This window comes from Gopherus flavomarginatus, chromosome 2 (genome assembly GCF_025201925.1).
Source record: "Gopherus flavomarginatus isolate rGopFla2 chromosome 2, rGopFla2.mat.asm, whole genome shotgun sequence".
NCBI classification, from domain to species: Eukaryota; Metazoa; Chordata; order Testudines; family Testudinidae; genus Gopherus; species Gopherus flavomarginatus.
Genome location: NC_066618.1, coordinates 196357159 through 196380089, shown reverse-complemented (window position 1 = coordinate 196380089; position 22931 = coordinate 196357159). Strand labels below are relative to the sequence as shown.

The window sequence follows — 22931 nt, the reverse complement described above, 5'->3', positions numbered from 1 at the left end:
TCCAGTGTCTCAAACTTATCTTGATTAATATAGATGCCTTGCACTGCCACAGTGCTTGCCAACTCCACTGTTTATTATAAAGGAAATAAGGAACCATGGGACTGATTAGTACGTCAATTTATATATATCTTGTGTAGCATCTTCATTTATTTTAAAATGATTAACAGTGCAGAGGCATCTCCATTCTAGCAGAGCACTGTTTTCACTCTAGTACAGTGACTCCAGAGATTTCATGGCTTGTAGGGAAGTTTTCCAGCTGTTCTTCTATAGGGTTATTGGGATCATCACTTTGTAGTTGTTGGACTCGTCGATCAGGGTACTGGCTGTTGACAAAGGGTACCCAGTGCACACACTGTAATGTGTTTTTAGGTTCCCTTTCTGAGAGGCACTGTATGGACAATATCTGCATTGGAATGGTCTCTCCCCTACAAGAAAAAAGACAGAGAAAAGCTTATTCCTTCCTCTTGTTTTCTAAGTATAATCTTCCTATTAACACTACATCTCTGCTCCTATTCAGAACCATCATGCATATCTGAGCTACATTTTTTAGCATTATGCACATTAATTTTGACCTAATACATCACAAAGAGTTATTTTTTAATAATCTCCAGTGAGAGCAAAGCATGTCAGGCTCCTATAAACTGTTTGACATACTAGAATAGCAAATAATAGTGACTGAAGGAGCACTTAAGAAAAGGTTAAGAATGGCTGGGAGAGGAAGGACTCCAAAAAGCAGAATTCTTCAGTAACAAAAAGGGATTTATAACTGAACAACAGTTGTTTTTTTTTTAAAGGGGAATGTGAGGGCCACGGAAGGAGAGAGAAAAGACAGGCAAAACTTTAACATAGCTCTGTCCAAACTTGTGAGGGATTTTTACCAATTTTCATAAATAATTACCACATTGGAAAAGCAGAAAGGGATATTCTAAAAAATCAAGTGACCTGCAAGATAAAATTGGGAATAAATGGGAGCCTGTAGCTCCCAGGGTAAGCTTTAAAATGGCATTCAGAAACCACTGTATGAACAAAGCAGTTTACAATCCTGATGACTAAAACAACATGGCAAGATTAATCTTACATAAATACATTAACCTTAAGCTAAAGTCCTGATGAAGTGAAACAGACCATTTTATATTAGCACGACATAAAATACGACACCCATGGAAAATCCCAGCAAGTTTCAAGCTGTGCCTATGGCAGCCTTGGAAATAGCTAAAGAAAGCCCAGCTCTGGTTGACATAATGTATTAAGTGTATCTCTTTTGTTAATAGATTTAGAAAATTCCTAATTAAAGCTGGCCCGAGATTCATGACATTTACCAGTCAAAGTCTGGGGTAAGTCAGAAAGATTTGCAACAAAATTAAAGAAAAAAAAAGCTGCTGTACAGACTGCAGTATATTTGAAATGTAGGAAATAGTAACTGAACGAGAGATGTGATAAAACTTCCTTAGTTGGATGCTGAATTTCCTGCAGTAAACTAAGAAAGATGTTTTACATTTTTGCACGGCTACATCATGCCTGAGAGACAGAGCCACAATTCCAAGAGAAAGCACTATCATTAAAACATCTCGCACTGAACCAGCCAGAGATACACTGGGGAAAATGGGAGAGGATTCTTTGTGCTGGGAGGGAGGGACACATCTTGCCCCAGTTTCTCTGGGTAAGAATTGTAAAAAGGACCCTGGCCTGAGGATGCAATTAGGGGTAATTCTGTAGCACAGCTAAACCAATCAGTACTTGGGGAGGAAGATTTGCCCTAAAGTTCCAGCTGCAATCCACCCACAGATAGAGTGCCACCAGTAGCACAGTAACATGAAAGGAGTTATCATCTTCCCACAAGATACAAAAGTGCAGAGGGGACCAAGAGCTGTGGTGGTGGGTGGGAGAGGCTGACAATTCCCTTCCAAACAGACCAAGTTAGCAGAATTCTCCTAATTACAGGTTCAAAGAAGACAATCACTCCTAACAGCCAAATTTTCCTACACTGAGAGGAAATTTCAGCCTTCAGCAAATGTGAATATAAAACGGGAGCGTACAATTTCCATCTTAAGAGAAATAGCAAAAAAGTACATGAGCAGAGATCACACAAAATGTTATTTCTTCATGGTGGGGAAGGAGACTTCAAACTCTTGTAGGCAAATGCAGTCACCCCAGATTGGGGAGAGGGAGGCACTGTCACACCCTGTAAGCACTACAGTGTTTAGGGCACCTCAGTGCTTTTCAGTCAGCTTCATCTGACGTTATGCCCGCAAAAATATTCAAACACAAATGCCTGTTCACTTGCATTTGAACATGCAAATACGGTAGATGGTGGTCCACTAATGGATTTATCTGCTAAAAATTGAGAACTGAACAATTATGCAAATATGTTTTTGCAAGCAGAATATTAAAAGCTGCTGCTAAAAATGTGGCCCTTAAAGTGAGCACTGCCTTAGCTGTTGTGTGGCACATCTGGCATTTTTTAACATATGGAGATGGAACTATTTCTTCCAAAGGAGGAACTCTGCCATTTAAAATGGTGGGTTCGTCTCTCACTAGTGGAAAAAAATAACTCCTTTTAAGAAAAGGAGAAGGATGTCTTAGATAGACAAAACATAAAGCTATCAAATCAAAACTGGTTTGCACACCAAATCTCCCTTGTGAGGACTTTCACATGTTCTGCTACAAGATGATGGCACCTTGCAGATTTTTGAACCTATATTTGGATAAATCAGTGTTAAATTACTGAAAAATATTGCAACACAGTGACAACTTTCAGTTTGGAAAGATTGCCTCCTTCAGTTTGCAGATAAGTGGGAAAATGTTGGGACAAGAGCTGCATTCACAGAAGTCATCTGTGATGTTTGTGAACTAAAAGACATACAGTATATGCATAATACTTATATTCAAGAGCAACAACCTACATGATTCCTGGATTATTTGCATTATAATCCACATCCATGAATGAGACAAATTAGGTTGCCATTTATTTGTTCATTATCTATTATTTTGATTAATGGAATTCTTGTTCCCAATATAACTATTTAAAAAATAACATTTGCAATAATGTGAAATGAACTATTAATCATGATCTTAAAAAAAAAACTCAGTAAGGAACTGCGACATGACATTTCATGTGTGAGCAAAATGTTATAAACAGGACTTTTAGTTGCCATTAAAATCTGAAATGTATAAAATAAAGAAGTCAAAAATATTAATAATATTTTGTCCTGAGTGCTCTAGGATAGGTAAGGTAGTATAGCAAAAAAGATAAAAACACACTAAAGAAAGCAGCAATTCCCCCCCCCAAACCCTCTCCCCCCCAAAACTCTTAACAACATAATGCTGCATTTCCCCCTTGGTCCTAACAATCCAGTCATCCCTCAAAAGTTTGATTATTTGCATTTATGGAGGATATATACCGAACATTACAGAAAACATGTTATACAGCTATGCTGAAGATAATGAAGGTCCATGGCTACATCTTCTTACTGAGGTTGCATGGCCTTCCATTGTAAAACCAATTTTAGTAACGTATTTTAAATTGAAAGGATTTCAAGAGCTGTGCTAGCTATATGCATACACTGCTGTCATTTGCAAAGTATGATAGCCACTGGGTTCTAGCACCACAGGAGTAGCTGGACAGAGAGATTTCCAATGACAAATATTTTTCTGATCAGCAGCTTTTAAAAACTGTTTATTACTTGTTTGTTTCAGTTGTACAAATCAGCATACTTGAGCAGAGGACTTAATGCCTATGCTTGAAGTACTGTAAAGATGCTTTAAATTACACATATCATCCCAATTAGATGAGGAGTCATGATCTTGTCATCCAGCTTGCAAATCACACCTCCTTAGAGCAACTACTCGTCCTTTACAATTTTCTAGAGTATTTTGTTTAAACAAAATATTTGAGCATAGAACTAAGGATGGGCTGTGATATAGGTTAGATAATCATGTGTTGTTTTTAAAAATGAAACAGGAAGGGTTAAATGAACAGTATCTGTGCCAGAAATTGCTATCAATACTGATGCCATTTTTAAGGCAAACTATGGATGTTCCTGTGCCATAGAATTCATTGAGACTTTGGCCTTTTAGTATAATGCCACAGGATCCAGTTTTACCTGTGAAATCCATCGCTCGACACTTTATGAAACACATTGCCTTTAAAGTCATGGTGGTACACAAATCTGTCTATTCAGTCACAGTGATTGTTGCAAAAGGAAACTGGCTTCATTTTGCACCCATCATGTGATTGGAATGTGCTTCCAGAATTCACGCTTATTGAATCATGTCTTTGGAATGCTATTTAGAGTATTCCAAATGTGATACATATTCATTGTGGAATATGCAATCTTAATTATGGATATATTCAGATATTTAGCATCTATAAGAATATTCAGCGTTTAATATGGCAGCATTTCAAGCAAATCTGCATGAGTTTGCACCGCCTGTATTAACACAGGTTACGCAGTGTGTATTTATTGTCCTTCGTAAAAGATTAGGAACTATACTAGGGTACTTAGGAAATGTATTTGGTGAAAATGTCAATTTGTTTTTAGACGATGGTCATGCAAAAGCAGATAGAAGCAAGAAAGAATATTATGACTCAGGCACCCACCTAATTATTTCCTATATTTCATTTGGTTATATTTCTTCATTGATGGTGACACAAGAAACCCTTATAAAGTTATAGGCTAGGGCCAAAATTGTCAAACTTGGGTGCCTATAGTCTTTATAAAGGATCCTAAGTAAGCAGCCTACTTTTCAGGAGGTGGTCACCAGCTGCAGCTCTCAATAAACTGGTTGCTCACCGCCTTAAATTAGGTGCCCAAATACGTATTCAGGTGCCTAATTTTAGACAACCAATTTTTTAGACTCGTGATAGTGCTGGCTTTAAATTATTCTACAAGAAAGTCCCCAAATAATAGTAACACTATTGTAAACTGCTACATCTGGGATGGCAGAACCTGCTCTCGCTCTCTCTTATAAGGGGAAGTTATTCAAAAGTTTCATTGTTTGAATAGAGAAGGGTCAGGGGAACTGTGGTATACAGTCTTACATTAAAATTAATTTTTTCCACTTTAAATAAGGCTCAAGGGAAGATTTCTTACCTGTAAGGAGGCAACATTATATTAAATGAATTCTCTTAATGTGAAAAACCTTTATTCTAAAGCTATTGCAAGTGACGGCTACTACTTTTTGCTGGAAGCAAGTGTATGGCACCGCTGAAAGTTGAATTGACTCTACACTGTAAACTCTCTAAGAATAGCTCCATCTCCAATTTAAAAAAAACAGTGGAGTGACAATATTTTAATTGGGAAATAATTGTGTTGTCTGAGTGCTGGAGGCATTGTTCTCAATACAGTCTATGCTTCTAAAAGCTCCCAGAGTTACAGGTTGAAATTAAATTATACTCTAAAACCTCGGAGATTTACAGGTGAAATTTGGAGGGGGAGGGTATAAAGTCATTGTTTATTCTGAGGACTTGGACAATAGATGACAGAACACTTTCATTTTAATTGATGAAGACTGACAAACTGAAACAAAGGCTGAAATTAAAGAACAATTGTGACAAAGAAGAGGAAGAGAACTATCTGTGGCTGATGGTGATCATACTGGAACCTCTGTGGAAGAGAGAATGAATGGCAATAGACTGAGAAATTGGTGAAGCTCACCTCTGCCAATGCTGTGGAAGTTGTTGCATAGAGAAATGTTGTAGCTCTGTCTGCTAGAACCAAGACAGACCAACACTGACTAAGACTACAATAGCAAACTAAGTTTGCCATGGAAGAAATTAATCAATAAATTGCAGCACAGCATGAGTTTGCAAAGACAAGTAAGCTGTTACTCCTAGAAATGACCTTTTTACAATTTGTCTGTGTTTTAAAACAGACTTCCAATTGCAATCTTACCTTTTCTTTCAAAAAGCATTGCCTTCAAAACCTTTGATCTATGCCTGGGACAAGTCAGAAAAGGTAAAGAGACGAAAGAGATCCAACTGCATACACATTTTAAAGATGCTTAGGTTTGCTAAATTTATGTTAATAAATTTATGAGAGCTCACCAAAGACCCCCATTGAGCCACACAGTGTTTCACCGTCTGTCAAATACTTTTATCAAGGAGTCATGCCTTTCTACCAATTTAATGGATCATCGATGTAAGCAGAACACTTTTGGACTGAATTCATCTGCAATCTCAATATGCAATTCTCTAATTATGGCATACCCTTGGAGTTACTATGTTCCCTTTCCCCTACCCCTCTCTCGAAAAATAAGCATCTTCATTGTGGAACAGGAGTTGCATTTCAGTTTTAAAAGGTCAATGATTCCTGATTCAATTCAAAGCCCTACAATGTATGAAACTTATTACAATCACTGAGATTTTTTTTAATCACTAAGGCATACGTTCATTAAATTATTAAAATAGGATTTGTGAGGGGAAGATACTTTACAGTCATGAGAATAAAAATAAGTTCAAGGGCATACATGGATTCGTGTTTGTGTTTCTAGTGATGGGTCTTGTTATAGTTGATAAAACCCTTTCATAGAGACTTTAAACAAAGTTGCTTCTTATTTTTCTGAAGTTTCTCATATGAATTTATTTTTGATAAAAGGTGGCATGTTGACAGCCCTGGAGAGGGAAGTCCTGAGTTTATCCACAGAACAGGACCAGCAAGGGCAGCAGCAATTCAGCCCACCTCACAATAACCTGGAGAGACCTCTTCTAAAGGGGACAAGGCTCAGTCTCCATGACCCATTCAATCCCTGGTGCCTCTGCTCAGATTACCAACAAAGATACCAATTAGGATCAACTATGGTGATTGTTGAAGTGATATGAAAACTGAAAAATGGGCTGAGAGCACCAAACCCATTTCACACAGGGAAGTGAGTGGTCATCAGATAATAGCAGCTTTGAGTTGCTACTGACCTGGGGTTGGTTTAGCACTAAAAGAAAGTTTTTTTTATCGAGATGGCCTTGGCTATCCCAGTGGACTTATGGTGGCACAACACACTGCTGTGACGGTGAGTGGGCTTCCAGATTAATCTCCAGCCTTTTTACCTCATAGGCCAACACAATGGAGGAGACTATTAAGAGTCCTCATGAAGTCCATATGAACTGCATGAAGCTGTGGTTTCCAAAATGACTTCTTGTGGGGATGGTTTTGGATCATTGACTCTAATGACACTTTGGATTAGGTCCTTAAATTTAATAAAGGTCTACATTCAGAGCTGGTATGGAATTGTACTCATTTTCCCCAAAGCTAAATTTGGCCCACACTGTTTTCAGGGGCTTGGTGGGAAGGGAAGGACTAGAATATTGTGGCAATAAAAAAAAAACTGAAAATAGGGAGAAAAAAGGTAAAAAGCCATCATTCAAGATAGAAATTTGAGTGAGAACTGCTTTTAAGAAGATGAAGCCCAGAGCCCACTTGCCAAGGCTGAAGAAGGGTGTGGGTAGATGAAGTGGTTTGTTTTATTTTAATACATAAAAAGCCCAATTCAGAGAACTGAAAAGTGTTTGTCAAGACAGGAAACATTGCACATTAGAAACAGGAAAGCACACCACCACACAGAGTCCACAGAAACTGAAAGGTAAGAGCCTTTCAAAGGTATCAGCTATAGGATATCACGATAGGAATACTCTTCAGAAAAACACAGACCAAAAAGTTATTTGTGTTCTTGCAGAAGGTAACTTTTTAGGTGTAAAAGCAAATCTGTCTCTAGAGATTCTTAAAATATGATCTTACACTTATATACCATTTTGTGCATTATACAATTACCCTTCCCACCCACTCCCAATACACTGTTAACATCTTTACCTATGCATTAACTATCTGACCCACAATTAACTGTCTTCTATATGTAACAGTCTTTGGTAAAAAAAAAGCTTAGGATCTAAAAATCAAAGCAACGCTGTTATTATTTACATATTTGTTATAAAACAGTCAGTGCTTTACTGATGAGTATCACTGTGTAACTTTTTCCCAGCTACCACATTAAAACCCAAACACCCAGTTAATTGTAAAACATACTTGTTTTGGGGCATCTGCAGAGGTGGTGTGAACTTCAGTACCTCGGAGTCCATTAGACTCAAATACCACTGTGGGAATAAGGGGGCTTGTTAACAGATGAACATTCAAGCTTCGTTAGTGTGTGTACATTATTTGAGACCATTACAGATTAACCACATTCAAAAAAAAGACACCAGCTACTAGCCTGTGGCCGGAAAATACCAATTTACCGTAACACTTACTGTAAGAGAATGTGCTAATGGCAGCCTAGGGGCACTGCCCTTTTTAATTCAGACTTCGGTGCTGAAGAAAGCAATCACTGACAACATTAATTATCAGTGTATGTGTAGAGGGACCCTCTTCTTGCATTACTTACCATTTGGCCTCCGTCATTTTGCATCAGACTGGCTTATGTATGCATCATTCACACTTCTCAAAGAGAACCCACTAGTCTCACTGTCTCATGTAATGCTTATGAGGTATCTTGACACTGGTAGCTTTAGCAGGCTACGTTCTCAACAGTAGATCATTCTAGGGTAAAAATGGCTGACAGGGATTTTAGAGTTTATAACTGACCAGTCTGAGGAGGATCTGTTTTCATACAAAACTGTTCCAGTCAATAGCAATGATGAAAGAAAACAAAGCCTTATGTTCTACTGAAAGGGGCTACTCTGATTTCAATTTGTGCTGGTGGCAACAGAATTCATTAGCATATTCATTTCTGAGTATCCTACTCTCTAATTAAAACAAAGCATTCGCAAACAGGCTTATTTCAATTTTATGGAGTCGGGGGGGGGAGGAATGTCAGGTATGGAACATGTAGAGAACAGGAGCAATACCAATCAAAATCAAAACCTAGGGTATTGCATATTGGAAAATATTTAAATTATTTAGGTTAGTATGGGAGGTAAAACTAAATTCAACATTCTGTTAGTTGGGTTAAAAAACAAAACAAAACAAAAAACTGGTGAGAAAAGATACCTGTGTGGGACCTCATGTGAGTCCGGAAGTGACTGTGCTGGTTAAAGCATTTTCCACATTCTATGCAGACATAGTCTCCTTGGCGTGTTTGTGTCCTAAGCATCCCTGTGGTAGATAGGAGGGAGAAAAAAGGAGGGGGGAGCAGAAAGTTGAGAAGAAAACATTATGCCAGAAGAAAACATCATTAGTATGTCTAATGTGTCATTATGTGAGGCTACCTTCAGGCCCTGGATGACAACTGTCAGCCTTCATCTAGGCACTGGCTGACAGGCCAGGCACACACAGGACTGCAAGAATGCATAAATTACATTGAATTAAAAAATGCTCCCCATGATGTGCCCGCACCAGGACTGGCATGTCAGGTGTGCGCTTTTCAGAGCAGCTGGATCCACTTTTCAGCCATCACCCAGCTTTGTCAAGCAGTACATCAGGCAAATCAAAGTGACTCCAGCGTGGCGGAGACAAGTCACATGGATAATAGGAAGTGAGCAGAACCAGAGCCCGAATGTCCCCCCCGGGCTGCAATACCTTGGAGACAAATACAGAGTGAGTGGAGCCATCACAGACTGATCAAACCTTTAGCCCCTGCTTACCTGCCTGCCGGTGCTGCTTTGACCTCAGACCTCTGAGGCACAGACGAAAGACATCAGTGAATGAAAGTGTCATTCCGGACATTATGAGCTAGTAGCGACACAGCAGCCTTCTACCAGCCCTTGGTAAACATGTTTTCTAGGCCATTAGCATTTGTGGAAAACTACTCAAACCTCTCCTTTTTTTCCAAAGGTCAGTTTACAGTATCTGACTTAAAGGGCTGGTCTTTGTCTTTTTGCTGCTGATCAAAAAAGACACATTTGACTTTTATTGGGCATTTCTTTAAAATGTTTGAACAGCTTTTCTATTTTGGTAAGAAGCCCTCCTCAAAAGGGAAGAATTGATGTTTAATTTACCATTGGAATGCCTGGGCTTTTAAAGCAAATTCTCAAGAGTTTGTCAGTGAAGGTTCAGCTCTTTTTTTTTTTTTAATTGGCCAATGCACAGAAAAAAAAGTAAAAATTCTAACAAAAAAGTGACAATTGTTAAAAAAGCACAATTACACTTTTAAATCAATTACAGCAAGAAACGGTGATATGTCCAAAATGTGTACAGTTGGTGTAATGCCCACAAAAAAAAGGGCAAAGAAGATTAGGGACCAGGCTGTCTTTCACTCTTTGTATAGCCTGGTTGAGGCCTCAAGTTTTATCATGTAAATGATGATTAATAATAATTGGCTCATTATAAAATTAGTTCAAATGACCTGCTGTACCAGTATTTCCTCTCTCTTCATTACAGCACCCCCTAATATGTTCCTTTCCAACACATCACTTCTAGGGAGAGAATACAGAACCACACTGGTTTAGCAAAGCCTAAGCCTGCTCACCATTACTCACATGAAACTCCCGGAGAATCAGTAGCGGAAGTTCTGTGTAGTAAAGATGAGCAGCATTAAGTTTTACAATTAGGATTAGGCAAAACTCCCACTGATTCCTTGGGAGTTTCATTTCAGTAAAGTGAACAGGACTTTCCCCATGATCTATGAAAGATTAAAGCAGATTTTCTAGCAGCAGTCTAGCAGATTTTCTAGTTTCTAGCTAACAGACTATAAAAACCCTATTAGCATCTGTCCCCAACAATACAGAAGTAACTATGGCTGCAATCCGGAGACCAAAGCTAAAAGCAGTGCTTTAAGGGACCCTGATATGGTTTCCCATGAAATCAGTGCTGTTATCTCTAAACCATTCATTTTGGGACTAAGTCAAAATACATCTCATATAGAGGAAGGACAATCTCATGGTTAAGGCACTGGACTGGGACTCAGAAGACTTGGTTCAATTCCCAGTTTGGCCACTGATTTCTTATGTGGGTTTGAGGGAGATGTTCAATTTTTCAGTGTCCCAATCCTCCACTAGTAAAAAAGGAGATAACTATATATCTTTTCTCCCAGCCTTTGCGTGTTTCCTCTAGTCAGACTGTAAGCTCTCTGGGACAGGAATGGGCTCTTCTGATGCCTAGGACAATAGGCCCCGATCTTGGTTGGGGTCTCTCTAAGTGTTATTGTAGAATAACCAACAATAACTACAGCCACAGCAAGAAAGAACAATTTAGGTTTATTTTCTCATCAATCCACACATGCCACTCATGTTAAAGTCAATGGGAGTCACTCATTAGGATATGATACAGATGATCCTAATGGTCCTGTCCAGAATTACAGTCTATTATCCTGGCCACTTCAGAAACTAAGGCCTGATCCAAAGCCTTCTGAAAACAATGGAAAGACTCGCACTGATGTCAATCGGTTTTAATGCAGGACTTGAAGTTCTTTTGGCTAACCATTCTGGGCCCAATCTTAGGAGTCATGATTGAGTAAAAAGTCCTGTTTCAATCAATCTATTGAGGAAATCAGGAATTTTGCCGGAGTAAGGACTTCAGGGTCAGATCTTCTACATTGTGCACTCACATAGCTAGTGACAACATTTATTTTGGGTTCAATATTTCTAGCTACATCTTTGCTCCATCTCTCTGCCTTAAAGCTTTAGCCAACCTCAGCACCAGAACAGCTAGGGTTTTTTTGTTGTTTGAACATCTAGCTGCATACAAATAATATTTAGCTAACCAGCTGTGGAAAACAGCTCAGATATGTTTACATTTTAGTAAGGGGAGAAAACATATCAGTTCACCTCATAATGAAGATCATATGTGAAAACATTTTAAATGATGGCTAACTGCTGTGTGCTAAGATTCTAGAGCTTAAACTGCTTTAAGCACAAATAGTGATTTGCCTATTGAACATGACACTTCTAGAAGAGAGAGTCCATTGCAGTATTTTTTTTCTTACACAGCGTGAACTCTGCCAGCTAGCTTACTGCACATGAATACGTAGCCTAAAAATTCATTTAGCATCTCCCTCTACCCCCTCCGGTTTGCTTTCTGGCTATTATTGAAAAAAAGATGGAAGAACCAGACTACTTCCACATATTTTTGTCGTTGTTTGATTTCTTTAAGAGAGAGATCATAAGCTTTTGGTATTTTAACACCTTGTCTTGATGGACACCATTGTCACAACACACTGCCTCTGTGAGATCATCTCTCAGGATAAACTATACTTGAATAAGAGGGGGGCAGATGACCACAGGTGTCTGGAAATTAAGTGATGCAAATGAAAGTGGCTATTTTCATGGGAGCTCCTGTGAAACCAGCACTCAGAGCTGGTCTCAGGGGAATCCCAGGGGAAAGGTTGCACCTGCTGCTGTAATACGTCCTCCCTAGTACAATGATTGTTGTAAATAACCCTGTGAATAAAAAAGACAAATCACCTTTACCAAACTTAAATAAAAACAACAACCCCTCTTCTCCTTAAGCAGTAATCAAACTATCTGGGCCTTGATGCAAAAGCCCTAATGTTTAATACTAGAACCACAGGAGTACTTTCAACTCTTATCTCCAAAGAATCGAAGAAACACCAGACTACTAGCAGAAAACAGAACTGAGCATCAGTCTCATGTAAGCAGATACAGACAATTTAAAATATAAAAGCAAAGGCTACAAATATGATGCAGCTACAAACATGCTCCAACACACACCAAAATGCCTGAAACGGAATATTCTATTGTGATCAAGGCTGATATATTGCATGAGGTACTGTACTAAATATCCAGAATTAAGAGGCTTAGGAACAACCTATGTAATTGGCAGAACAACCCTAAATTCTTCATAATGGTAACACAATCTCTCTTGGCAAAATTGAAGCCTTGTTTGTGTAATGCATAATAAAGACTCACTGGGATAATTCTGTCCTCGGTTGGGACTGACTGCATGTAATTGAGGGAAGAGTTGAGCTGAGCTTTGCTACGTTATTCTAACAGCAGTTTTCATGTGCAGCAGTTTTACCTTTAGTCCTCTGAAAAATATACAGTGCCGTGACAATTCCTTCCTTCCTTCCTTCCTTCAGTGACCTGCAAATTCTATATGGAATGAGCTTAAGAAAGCTGTTCAAAGGCCACATACAAGAAAACCAGGCCACAAAATTCTAAACCTTGGCCATAACAAACATTTCTAGGTTAAGGAAGAGATTTCAAAGGCACAAATGGGAGCTAAGCAACCAACTCTCATTGAAAGACAAAGTACACCTAACTTCCATATGTGCCTTTGAAAATCTCCCCCTAAAGCAGTATTTACACAGTAAAATCCTACTTCAAAAAAAAGTAGATCGGCAATTAAATCCTTCCTATAGAACTCCTCCTCTGCCTGGCTCTGCCCCAATATTTTTTGTGCCTCATCTGGTTTCTGCAGTCATTAATGTCATGTTCATGGTGCTCCTCATGTTCCTCTCCATCTTGGCTAGCATAGTTGGGAGGGAGCTTGTGTCAACCAGATCTATTCCTGGCAGTCTTACATGACTTGATGTTAAATAAAGTCACCAGGAGGTAAGGTACCCAAAGTTGCTAACATTGACAGAGCTGAATTGGCATTAGTAGCGGTGGAAATTTTTTAGAAAATGTCCCTATGAGCTGAGAGGGCCAAATGAAAAATAGCCTGTAGTTAACCAACAAATTGAGCATAGATGACACACAAACAAGCTACTGTGACAATGTGTTCCTAGAAACGGGGAATGTTCCTGTTCCCCTCCTGCTTTACCGGAGCAGGTGCTTAGTGCCAGCTTTTGTAAACCTTTTTACACTCTGGGGCCAACTGAAGGAAACATCAACCAGTCAAGAAGAACATCACCACCACCACCCAGCTCTTATCTAGCACTATTCATACATAGATCTCAAAGCGTTTTACGAAGAGAGATAGTACTATTAATTACCAATTGATTAAGCAGAACAGACAACAGGCTGGTCAAGATGTGCATGTCTAGGACCATGTCTTGAGCAGACTCATGTTGCCATCCTGCCTCCCAAAAGACCTCCCAGCAAGCCTGTAACCCAGCAGTATGGGTCTTCTTTCCCTAGCCACACCATGACTGCTAAAATCATCATGTACACACCTTCCAGGCAGTCCACCAGAACTGTCTCTATGCGGTCCTCTTCCCCAGCTACAACTCTTCTAGTTTTACATTTCTAAAATCTAGCAACTCTAACTTGACAAAACAGAAAGCATTACGCTACTTCCTCCCCTAACAGATGATGTGTCCAGCTCCTTTCAGCTCCGTGAGTGAAAATCTTGAGCTCCTATAGTAAAGATCTGACAAAGGGGTTCTGTTTCAGTTAAATTCATTTTAGAAAGATTCATGTTGCACAGATCCTACTGAAAGAAAAGTGAAAAAAAAATCTTAAAATTTATAAAAAAAAGTTTGCTTCCAGGGTTTTTTCCTCCCTAAAAGTAAATCTTCAGTTTCCACAGACACAAGCAAAATCTGGCAGGAAGTCAGAGAGAGACGTTGGTGATTAGTTTCAAAACAAAATAAGTGGTTTTTTTGGAGGGGTGGGGAAGGGTAGAAACAGATGGAAGGAAATTCACGGTACTTTTTTTAATGCTGCTTGTAAAACTACATTAAAACAAATTAGCCTCTGAACTTTAAATCGGCTATTTATACATATGCTCTTCCCGTCAGAGTAAATTGACAGATACATTTTTGTAAAATTAGACACATACAAACAGCCCAAGATAGTAATATTTTCCAAGTGACTGTCTTCTTTTGAAAGATATGGACAATGAAGATCTTAGGATTCTTTGTTTAGAAAGATGTGTAAGTATGTCTATCTGTTCCTGGAAAAACTGTGTGGAAAGGAAACTGAACAAGATAACCAAAATAGCATCAGGAATTAAGCCCTAGAGGATGTTTATTTTGCCCAAAGTGAAAAGTTATGATCTGTGCCAGGACCAGTGGATCACTAGGATCTTAGTGTGACAGAACATCTATGTAATTCTAGCCTACTTGAAGCATCGGGACAAAGGACTGGTAACACTCTATGAGGAAACAAATACATTTGACCTGTGATAGAAATGTCACACAGTGTGTGGGAGGGGAATCTACCATCCTACTGTACACGAGGAAATCTACTCAAACCCACTCAATGTTGCTAATATTCTGAGTAAGAGAGTTATCAATTATGTCTACATGTACATTACGAGCGAGAGGTGTGATTCCCAACTTGTGTACACATTCTCGTGATAGCTCTCACTGAGCTAGCACAACTATAAACAGTAGTGCAGCTGCAGTGCAGTGGCAGCACCATGCTAGCTACTCCAGTACAAACCTGCTTGAACCACTGGGGCACGTAATCAGGCCCGCTAGCATGTGCCGCCATTGCCACTGCCTCTTCTACAGCAGCTACACTACTATTTATAGCATGCTTTCTCAGATGAGAGCTAGCATCATAAACCTAAGCTCATAGCATAGATGTAGCCTGAAGGACAAGTAGAAGGACAAAATGGGAAAACAATATTATTAACTGAAACAAAAAGCATGTAGAAGCCTTACCTGCATGATCCAGCACAGGGCTATTGGCACCCCAGGTTTGGTACAACGAAGCAAGGTCCTTTGGAATGTAGGTCTTAAAAAAAATGTCCAAACGTTTCTCGTGCCCCTCTGATGCTGGTTCTTGTTTGATGGAGTGTAAAGCTGGAGAAGCTCCTGCTGTGCTAGGCTGAGGCTGCATTAGTGGACTCGCTCTTGCTCCTATTGTGCAGTTTGCCAATGTCCTCATCTCATTCCCAGCCTTGGTGTGAGATTCCCGTTGAGGCACTGACGGATCTTCATGTTTACTGTACTGCTCAGTTTTACACAGAGGGTTGAATTTGGCTTTTATGGGGTCAGATGCACAATGCTTACTTGAAGAGTGAAAACCAGCACTTCCTTGGGGAATCATGTACTTCTCTACCTGTTTACTGTTGGCAGGCTGTGAGGTGGGCCTTGAGATGACTGTCTGGGTGGGTGTTAGGCTTCTGCTAAAGCTTGCCGCTTGCATCAGTTTGGAGTTTACTTCATATTTAGCTTTAAGTTGAGGCTGTTGTGCTGCTATGCTGTGCTGCTCCTGGGTATGGTTTGATTTGGGCTGCCTGTACCCATCAAGACCTGATGACCGTGGACCACCGTGGCCAAACGAATGGCTGTCCTTAGACTGATGCATACTACCAGGCTTTGCAGTCACCCCAACAGGGGAAGAATTGCTTTTGGATCCTGGCAACGCACTTGGTACTTGAGTGCGTGTAAACCTGGCAACAGGCAAAGGTGGGCATTCTTTACCACCAAGGGATGGAGGAGGACCAGTGCGTCCACTTCTTGCCAGAAAAACCAAGTTGTTTTTTATACTCTTGAATCCATTTTGTTGAATCCACGGTGGAGCCATCGAGTTACAGCTGACTTTGTGCCAAATTTTTTTGTGCATCCACAGGACTTCAGGGTAATAGGTCTTATGATTGCAGTAAGGACACAGGTGGACAATCAAATCAGCCTGCAAAGATGAGGTAAAACCCTTATTGCATGAATCAGCCCTCGTTGATTTTTCACTTAAATCTAGTGGAACCATATCTTGTGCCTCTCTCCCTTTTTCAAGAACAGGGTGCTCCCTGCACAAGTCTGAGAAATTTTCTTTAGGGTGACTAGCCTGCTTTTCCAATGAGGTTTTCAAGTCTACTACTGCATCTAAAGATGTCTGTCCCACTCCTGAAGCAAAGTCAGCAGTACTACTGGAGCAAGGAAGCTCTTGTCTAGGTTGAAATGCTGGCATCTTTAAGTTTGAAGAATTTCTCTGAACTTCATACTTTGGAAAGGGACGTTTGATATTGTTTTCCAGGGTAAATACCAAAGTTGATAGCTCTGGTTTAGATTCATTGGCATCTTTTTCTCTAGCATTGTCACTTCCAAATTTAGGAAGCTCTTCTACCTGAGATGTTACCATTGGTGCCCCCTCTTCAGAAAAACTGCAGTGATATGGCTTTTTACCTGAACAGGACAATCAAAAAACAAAATTACCAACTTATATCAAAATCAAGAAATCAAATTCAAGATTAAAATAAGATACAGAGAGACAGAGAGAGGTGGGGGCGGTGAGTGCAAACATTAGGAAGTTATTCTGTTATTAGTGTCCTATAAACTAAATGTATTATAAAACCAAGAAAATCATTGTACTAAGACACAATAGCTCAATTTACTTTGAAAGCATCACTCTGAAGTTTGGATAAACTATCTAATGATGCATGTTCATGACATTTTAAAAGGAAGAACAATTTGATAATCCAAACTTGTTAAAATTCAGAGAGTGAGAGAAAGATAAACAAATATGCAGCCATTTAAAGCTTTAACAAAAATAAAGATAATGGAGCCAGATAAGACTGAACTAGTTAAAGGTCTGTCACTGTTTCCATTACAAGCCTCTATTTTCAAAGGGTTTATAACTCAGCCATAAAAACCATCTCCACATCGAAACCTAGCATATAAAGGTCTTACATAAGTACTGTGGCACATATAGCATATACCATAAATCCTTCTCTTAACAGAGACCTTTGCAATACCCAGGTATAATAGGATGAGGTAAACACAGCCTAAATTCTGAATTTCCTGGCTTTTGTTAGTTTAAAAGCAAATGCAACTTTATTTTAACATAGTTTTATGTTTGTGTTGAATTTTAGGAATGCTTGTGATTGCTGAATTTGCTGATTGGTATGGATGTCTAAAAAATCTGACTAAAACAGGATTTCCAATTTTCTGTTTTCTCTTTCCTTTTGTCCATCCTTCCTCCCATCCTCAGACATGTAATGAAAGTAATATTTTATCTAAGATATAGTTCAGAAATGGAACATAGTTGGTAGATTTTATAGAAGTTCAGGGGAAAAACAGTACAATTTAGATTACTTAGAATGTTCCTAAACTCCAATAGTTCTCAAAATGCTTATCTTTAAGAGCTACTGATAAAGTCTTTGAATCCCTTCAGATCAGTTCACAACCAATTCCACAGAGGTTTTCATCACAGCAGTAATGCTTACTTCACTGAATCCATTTAACATGTAACAGAATTGAGTCATCTGACAAACTTTCAGTTTCAATTAACATGGAGTTAATGAGCCACTGTTAGGCAAGTGTGAGGGGACCATGTTCCATCTAAAATGTCAACAATCCAAAGTGATCACCATAACTGGGGGAGTAGTGAAGATGGGGAATGACTGAGCTGTTCTATAGTTGCATATCCTCTCACATCAACTCATAAAAGCCAATGTTTTAGAAAATCAAGCACTGTTGTTTAATATAACATTGGCGCCATAGGCATTATTCTAAACTTGCACAATGTAAAAAGTATGTTTTAGGCTGAAGTTTCACTGCAAATAAAGTCTATTTAGCCCCAGCTTTAATTCAGGCAAAAAGTCTTAAGCTTTTGTTAATTCAGTGTAATTAGGTTAAAAATAACCCATAAATTTGCAATCTTATACAGGTTGAATGCTCACTCTGTTAAGATCATTTTTCTTTCAAATTCTCAAAGGAATAAAGTCTAGAAAAAAACTTGTGCTTTCAGAAGACCTTCCTCCCTGTAAAACAGGAAAAACATGAACACAACCAGCTAAATGTATAATTTGAAACAAAGACACTGCTGCAGGAATGTAATTTGACACTGAACATCTGTGTTATTTTCAAAGCACATCTGTCCAATATTTGTGAACTAGATCTTAGGCTTCCAAATAGTGAGGTCCTTTGACCAACATGCTAAATAATAAATTAAAGTAAATAATAAAACATTCAATTGTAGTGATAATCAATAGAGACTGCACCAGCCTAATGGACAAGTTGAGAGCAACATACAGTAAGTAAGGGGTTCAAGACAAACTGTGGAACTGTTGCTCGATGGGACTGTGGAGTTGGGAAACACTGGCTGCCACTTAATCTGAAATAGATTAGGATGCTAAATGGACACATGAAATAGAAGCCCATTACTCCTGCAAAGCTCTGTGCTTGTCTGATATTTCTTGGATTTGATCTCACTTTGGCACAACTTGTACACCTGGTTATGCCAGCAAAGGTTATGGAGTTGAACTAGCTTTGGAGTAGTGATATACTCAATGCAGGACTGGACTTGGGAAACCATAAGGAGCCTGGGAACAAGAGGAAAAGGTAGCTCTTCCAAACCACCTAACAACAAATGGTACAGATACAGGGATGGGAGCTGTCATGGTATAATTCCCCCTCCTGAACCTTAGTATCCAAAAGATGGGGTACCAGCATGAATTCCTCTAAGCTCAATTACTAGCTTAGAACCTGTAGCGCTGCCACCAACCAGGAATTCCAGTGCCTGGTACACTCTGGTCCCCCCAAGACCTTGCCCGGGAAACCCCAAGACCCAGACCCTCTGGATCTTACCATAAGGAAAGTAAACCCTTTCCCCCACCATTGCCTCTCTCAGGCTTCCCCTCCCTGGGTTACCCTGGAAGATCACTGTGATTCAAACTCCTTGAATCTTAAACAGAGAGGAAAATGCACCTTCCCCCCTCCTTCTCTCTCCCCCTCCCAGACTTTCCCTGAGAGAGAAAGTAATCCTAACACAGAGAGAAATTAGCCTCTCTCTCCGCCATCCCTCCTTTCTCCCCACCAATTCCCTGGTGAATCCAGACCCCGTCCCCTGGGGTCTCACACCAGAATAAAAAAAAACAATCAGGTTCTTAAACAAGAAACTTTTAATTGAAGAGAGAAAGACAGTAAAAATTACCTTTGTAAATTTAAAATGGAATAGGTACAGGGTCTTTCAGCTATAGACACTGGGAATACCCTCCCAGCCTAAGTATACAAGTACAAATAAAAACCTTTCAGCAAAATACCAATTTGAACTCCTTCAAGCCAAATACACATTTGCAAATAAAGAAAACAAACATAAACCTAACTCGCTTTATCTACCTAGTACTCACTATTTTGAATCTATAAGAACCTGTATCAGGGAGATTGGAGAGAAACCTGGTTGCACGTCTGGTCCCTCTGAGCCCCCAGAGTGAACAACAACCAAAAACTAACAGCACACACAAAAACTTCCCTCCCTCAAGATTTGAAAGTATTCTGTCCCCTGATTGGTCCTCTGGTCAGGTGACAGCCAAGCTCACTGATTTTGTTAACCCTTTACAGGCAAAAGAGATATAAAGTATTTCTGTTCTATTAACTCCTACTATCTGTTTATGACAGAGCTCTGGAGTAGGCTGTTGATCTTTCTATCCACACTAGTGCAGCTTAGCTACCAGGGAAAGAGGATTGCCTGGGTGAGAATTGCAGCACAGAATGAAGAAATACATTAAATCATTTACACACTAACTAATGCACAGTTGTTAGGTCAGCACCTCAGGTGGGAAGTATTCTTTGGCATACAGTATGGTACACCAGGAGGTAAAGAGAAGACTCCGAGAGGTAGATCCTCAGCTGCTGTAAAAGGTCATAGCTCCACAACACCACTGAAGAGCTTCTCCTAAACATTCCAATTATTCATGTTTTCGCTAAAAGAATCCCACTAACTCACAAGATGTCTCTATAATCCTGCAAACTAGGTCAGCTCACCTGAACCCACAGTTCAGTGATCACCAGCCATTGAATACATCCCATTCAGAAGAAGGCACTTTGCTTGACATGAAAATTTCAGTACTCCAGGAAGCCACTCTTGCCGTCAATCACTGGCAATCAGAGAAGGCCTGCTTATTCGGCATTGTCATGGGAGAGGTGATCAGGAAAGTGCACAGGCGAGGAGCAAAAAAACCACAAAAGGAGATACAGAAAAAGAAAAGGTGTGTGTTTATAAGAGAGAGAACCAGAAAGGAAGAGTCTGATTATTTTTTAAGCCTGAAAATAAAGTATAACTATGAAAAATCCAGGGCAAAGCTTATTTTTAGGACCCTTGTAACTGGCATATCACATCATAGTCATGGCTTGTCTGATCCAGAATCCTTTCTCTGGCATTGACTGGTAAAAGCAGCTTAAGAAGAAGATGCAAAAAAAAAAAACCCATAGTGGACAATTACAGAATACTCTACCTATTGGTAAAATTTCTTCCTGATCCCAGACAGCTAGAGGATGGTCTGTGCCTGGAAGCAGGAGGATTCATATCACTCATCCATTTTAACCCTAATAAAACTGTGAATATTGTTATTCATATAACTGTCTACATTTTTTTTAAATGCTGCTAAGCTCTTGGCCTCAATAATATGTTGTGCCAACGAGCTCCAGGGGTTTATTATGCAGAGGTAAAACTAGGCATGCCAGCCCACACTGCTTTATGATGTCTGATCTTTTTCAAGATGAGTACAAAGCATTGCATTCAACTGGTCCTCATAGCTTCTTTTTGGATACAATATATATAGACAATGTTTTGCCACTATTCACATGTAGGTCCAAATGATACTTCAGGTCGGTGTGAAGCAAAACACAGCTGTGCCATTGTTCTAATCCCCAGACTACTTCTCACCGGCTCTTCAGCTACTAATATTCAGATTAAACTGCAACCCTGCAAACACATGTAACCAATCAGAAGTGAGTCATGGCCTATTCTTCCTCTGTACATAGGTATATAGAAGACAGTATTTGATCTAGTAACAGCTTTAAAACAAAAATTCAATATTTTTGCCTGCTCCCCAGCCCTCCACCTCAACTGAAACAGGATACTAACTATCTCCTTAAATCACTGGTATAAAATACTACTTTAGTCAGTGCAACACAGGCGTAACTGTCACAAGAAATGTTTGAGATTTTATTATGGCCTGGTCGAAGCAAAAAGCCATGAATGGGATGCCTTTGGGATGATCCTGAGGGACTATATTTCACATTTGCCATAGAAACATTTCTTGGCATAGCAGTTCTTCTTTTTCTTTTTTCCCTCCACCAGCCTCTCTCTCATTTTTATCTTAAGTCATTCTTTCTTAGTTAAACTTGAACTATCTCATCTGCTGTACCTAAAAGGACTTTTTGCACTACAAAGCATCACACCAGTGCTACAGTTTTGTCTGTCATTGTTAGCTGGCCAGCAACCGGAGAGGAAGAATTCTGTATGGAGCAGCTGGTAGGTGGCTGCGGATATTATCTCACGCCCTCAGCTTAGGCACAATTTTAAATATTGATGACATCACAGACCACTGGAGAGTAAAGCAGGAATGCATGAAACACTTATCTTTATGGGAATTCAAGGTCTAGCAATATAAGAACACTCTGGGATTAGAATAGTTCTCCAGGAATATATCATTTATAATTGCCATTGCCTGTGCTCCATTATGCATCCTACACAAGTAGATGGAAATCAGACACACACACACCTTATTCCCTCCCTAACTCTGCCCCCCACCAAACCAAAATTCAGAATGAGTTGTACATCTGTTTTAACTCATAGGGTTTCTTGTAAAATGCCTCCAAAACTAGGTTAAAAATCTGAAGATAATGAAACCACGATCACTATGAAGCACGTGTTTCTAAAGAACTGAACTAGTTAGATAAATTTGACTGCTTTTTTGGATAGCATTTCAAAATTTGGAGATGAAGGAAAAGAGGTATATGTAATGTATTTAGATTTTAGTAAAGCATCTGATACAGAGTCTCACTTGGATATGAACACTATCACATAATTTGAAATTTGGCTGAAGACAAATGATAATGATAAAAGGCCAGGTATCCAGAAGTGGAACTAAACAATATGTTAAATTAAATTTTCAGGTTACATCCATTTTTTTCATAGATTCTTAGTTTCCAAAGCCAGAAGGGACCACTGCGATCATCTAGTCTGACCTGTTGTATAACACAGGCCATAGAACTTCACCATATTAATTCCAAGAGTAGATCTTTTAGGAAAACATCCAGTATTGGCTTTAAAAACTGGCAGTGATGGAGAATCCACCACAACCCTCAGTAAATTGTTTTAAAAATTGGTTGTAAAAACCAATGCAAACAGGGAAATAAAGCAATGGACTGAGAGAGAATTAAAACATTGGCTGAAATTAATAAAATGAGATTCATCTCAGAAAAAATGCAAG

General features: G+C 39.3%; 1 protein-coding gene across 4 annotated transcripts in view; it reads right to left on the bottom strand.

Annotated features, from left to right (window-relative positions):
- Nucleotides 1–262: 262 nt before the first annotated feature.
- Nucleotides 263–22931, bottom strand: part of ZNF516 (zinc finger protein 516) — a 142978-nt gene continuing 120309 nt past the window's right edge. For all 4 annotated transcript variants that reach the window (XM_050941782.1, XM_050941781.1, XM_050941780.1 and 1 more), the window contains 4 exons: nucleotides 15436–16899; nucleotides 8976–9080; nucleotides 8016–8083; nucleotides 263–425 (listed from right to left, as the gene is read on the bottom strand). In XM_050941782.1, coding sequence (XP_050797739.1) covers nucleotides 366–425; nucleotides 8016–8083; nucleotides 8976–9080; nucleotides 15436–16899 — 1697 coding nt within the window. In that variant the 3' untranslated portion in view covers nucleotides 263–365. The remainder of the gene's footprint in view (nucleotides 426–8015; nucleotides 8084–8975; nucleotides 9081–15435; nucleotides 16900–22931) is intronic.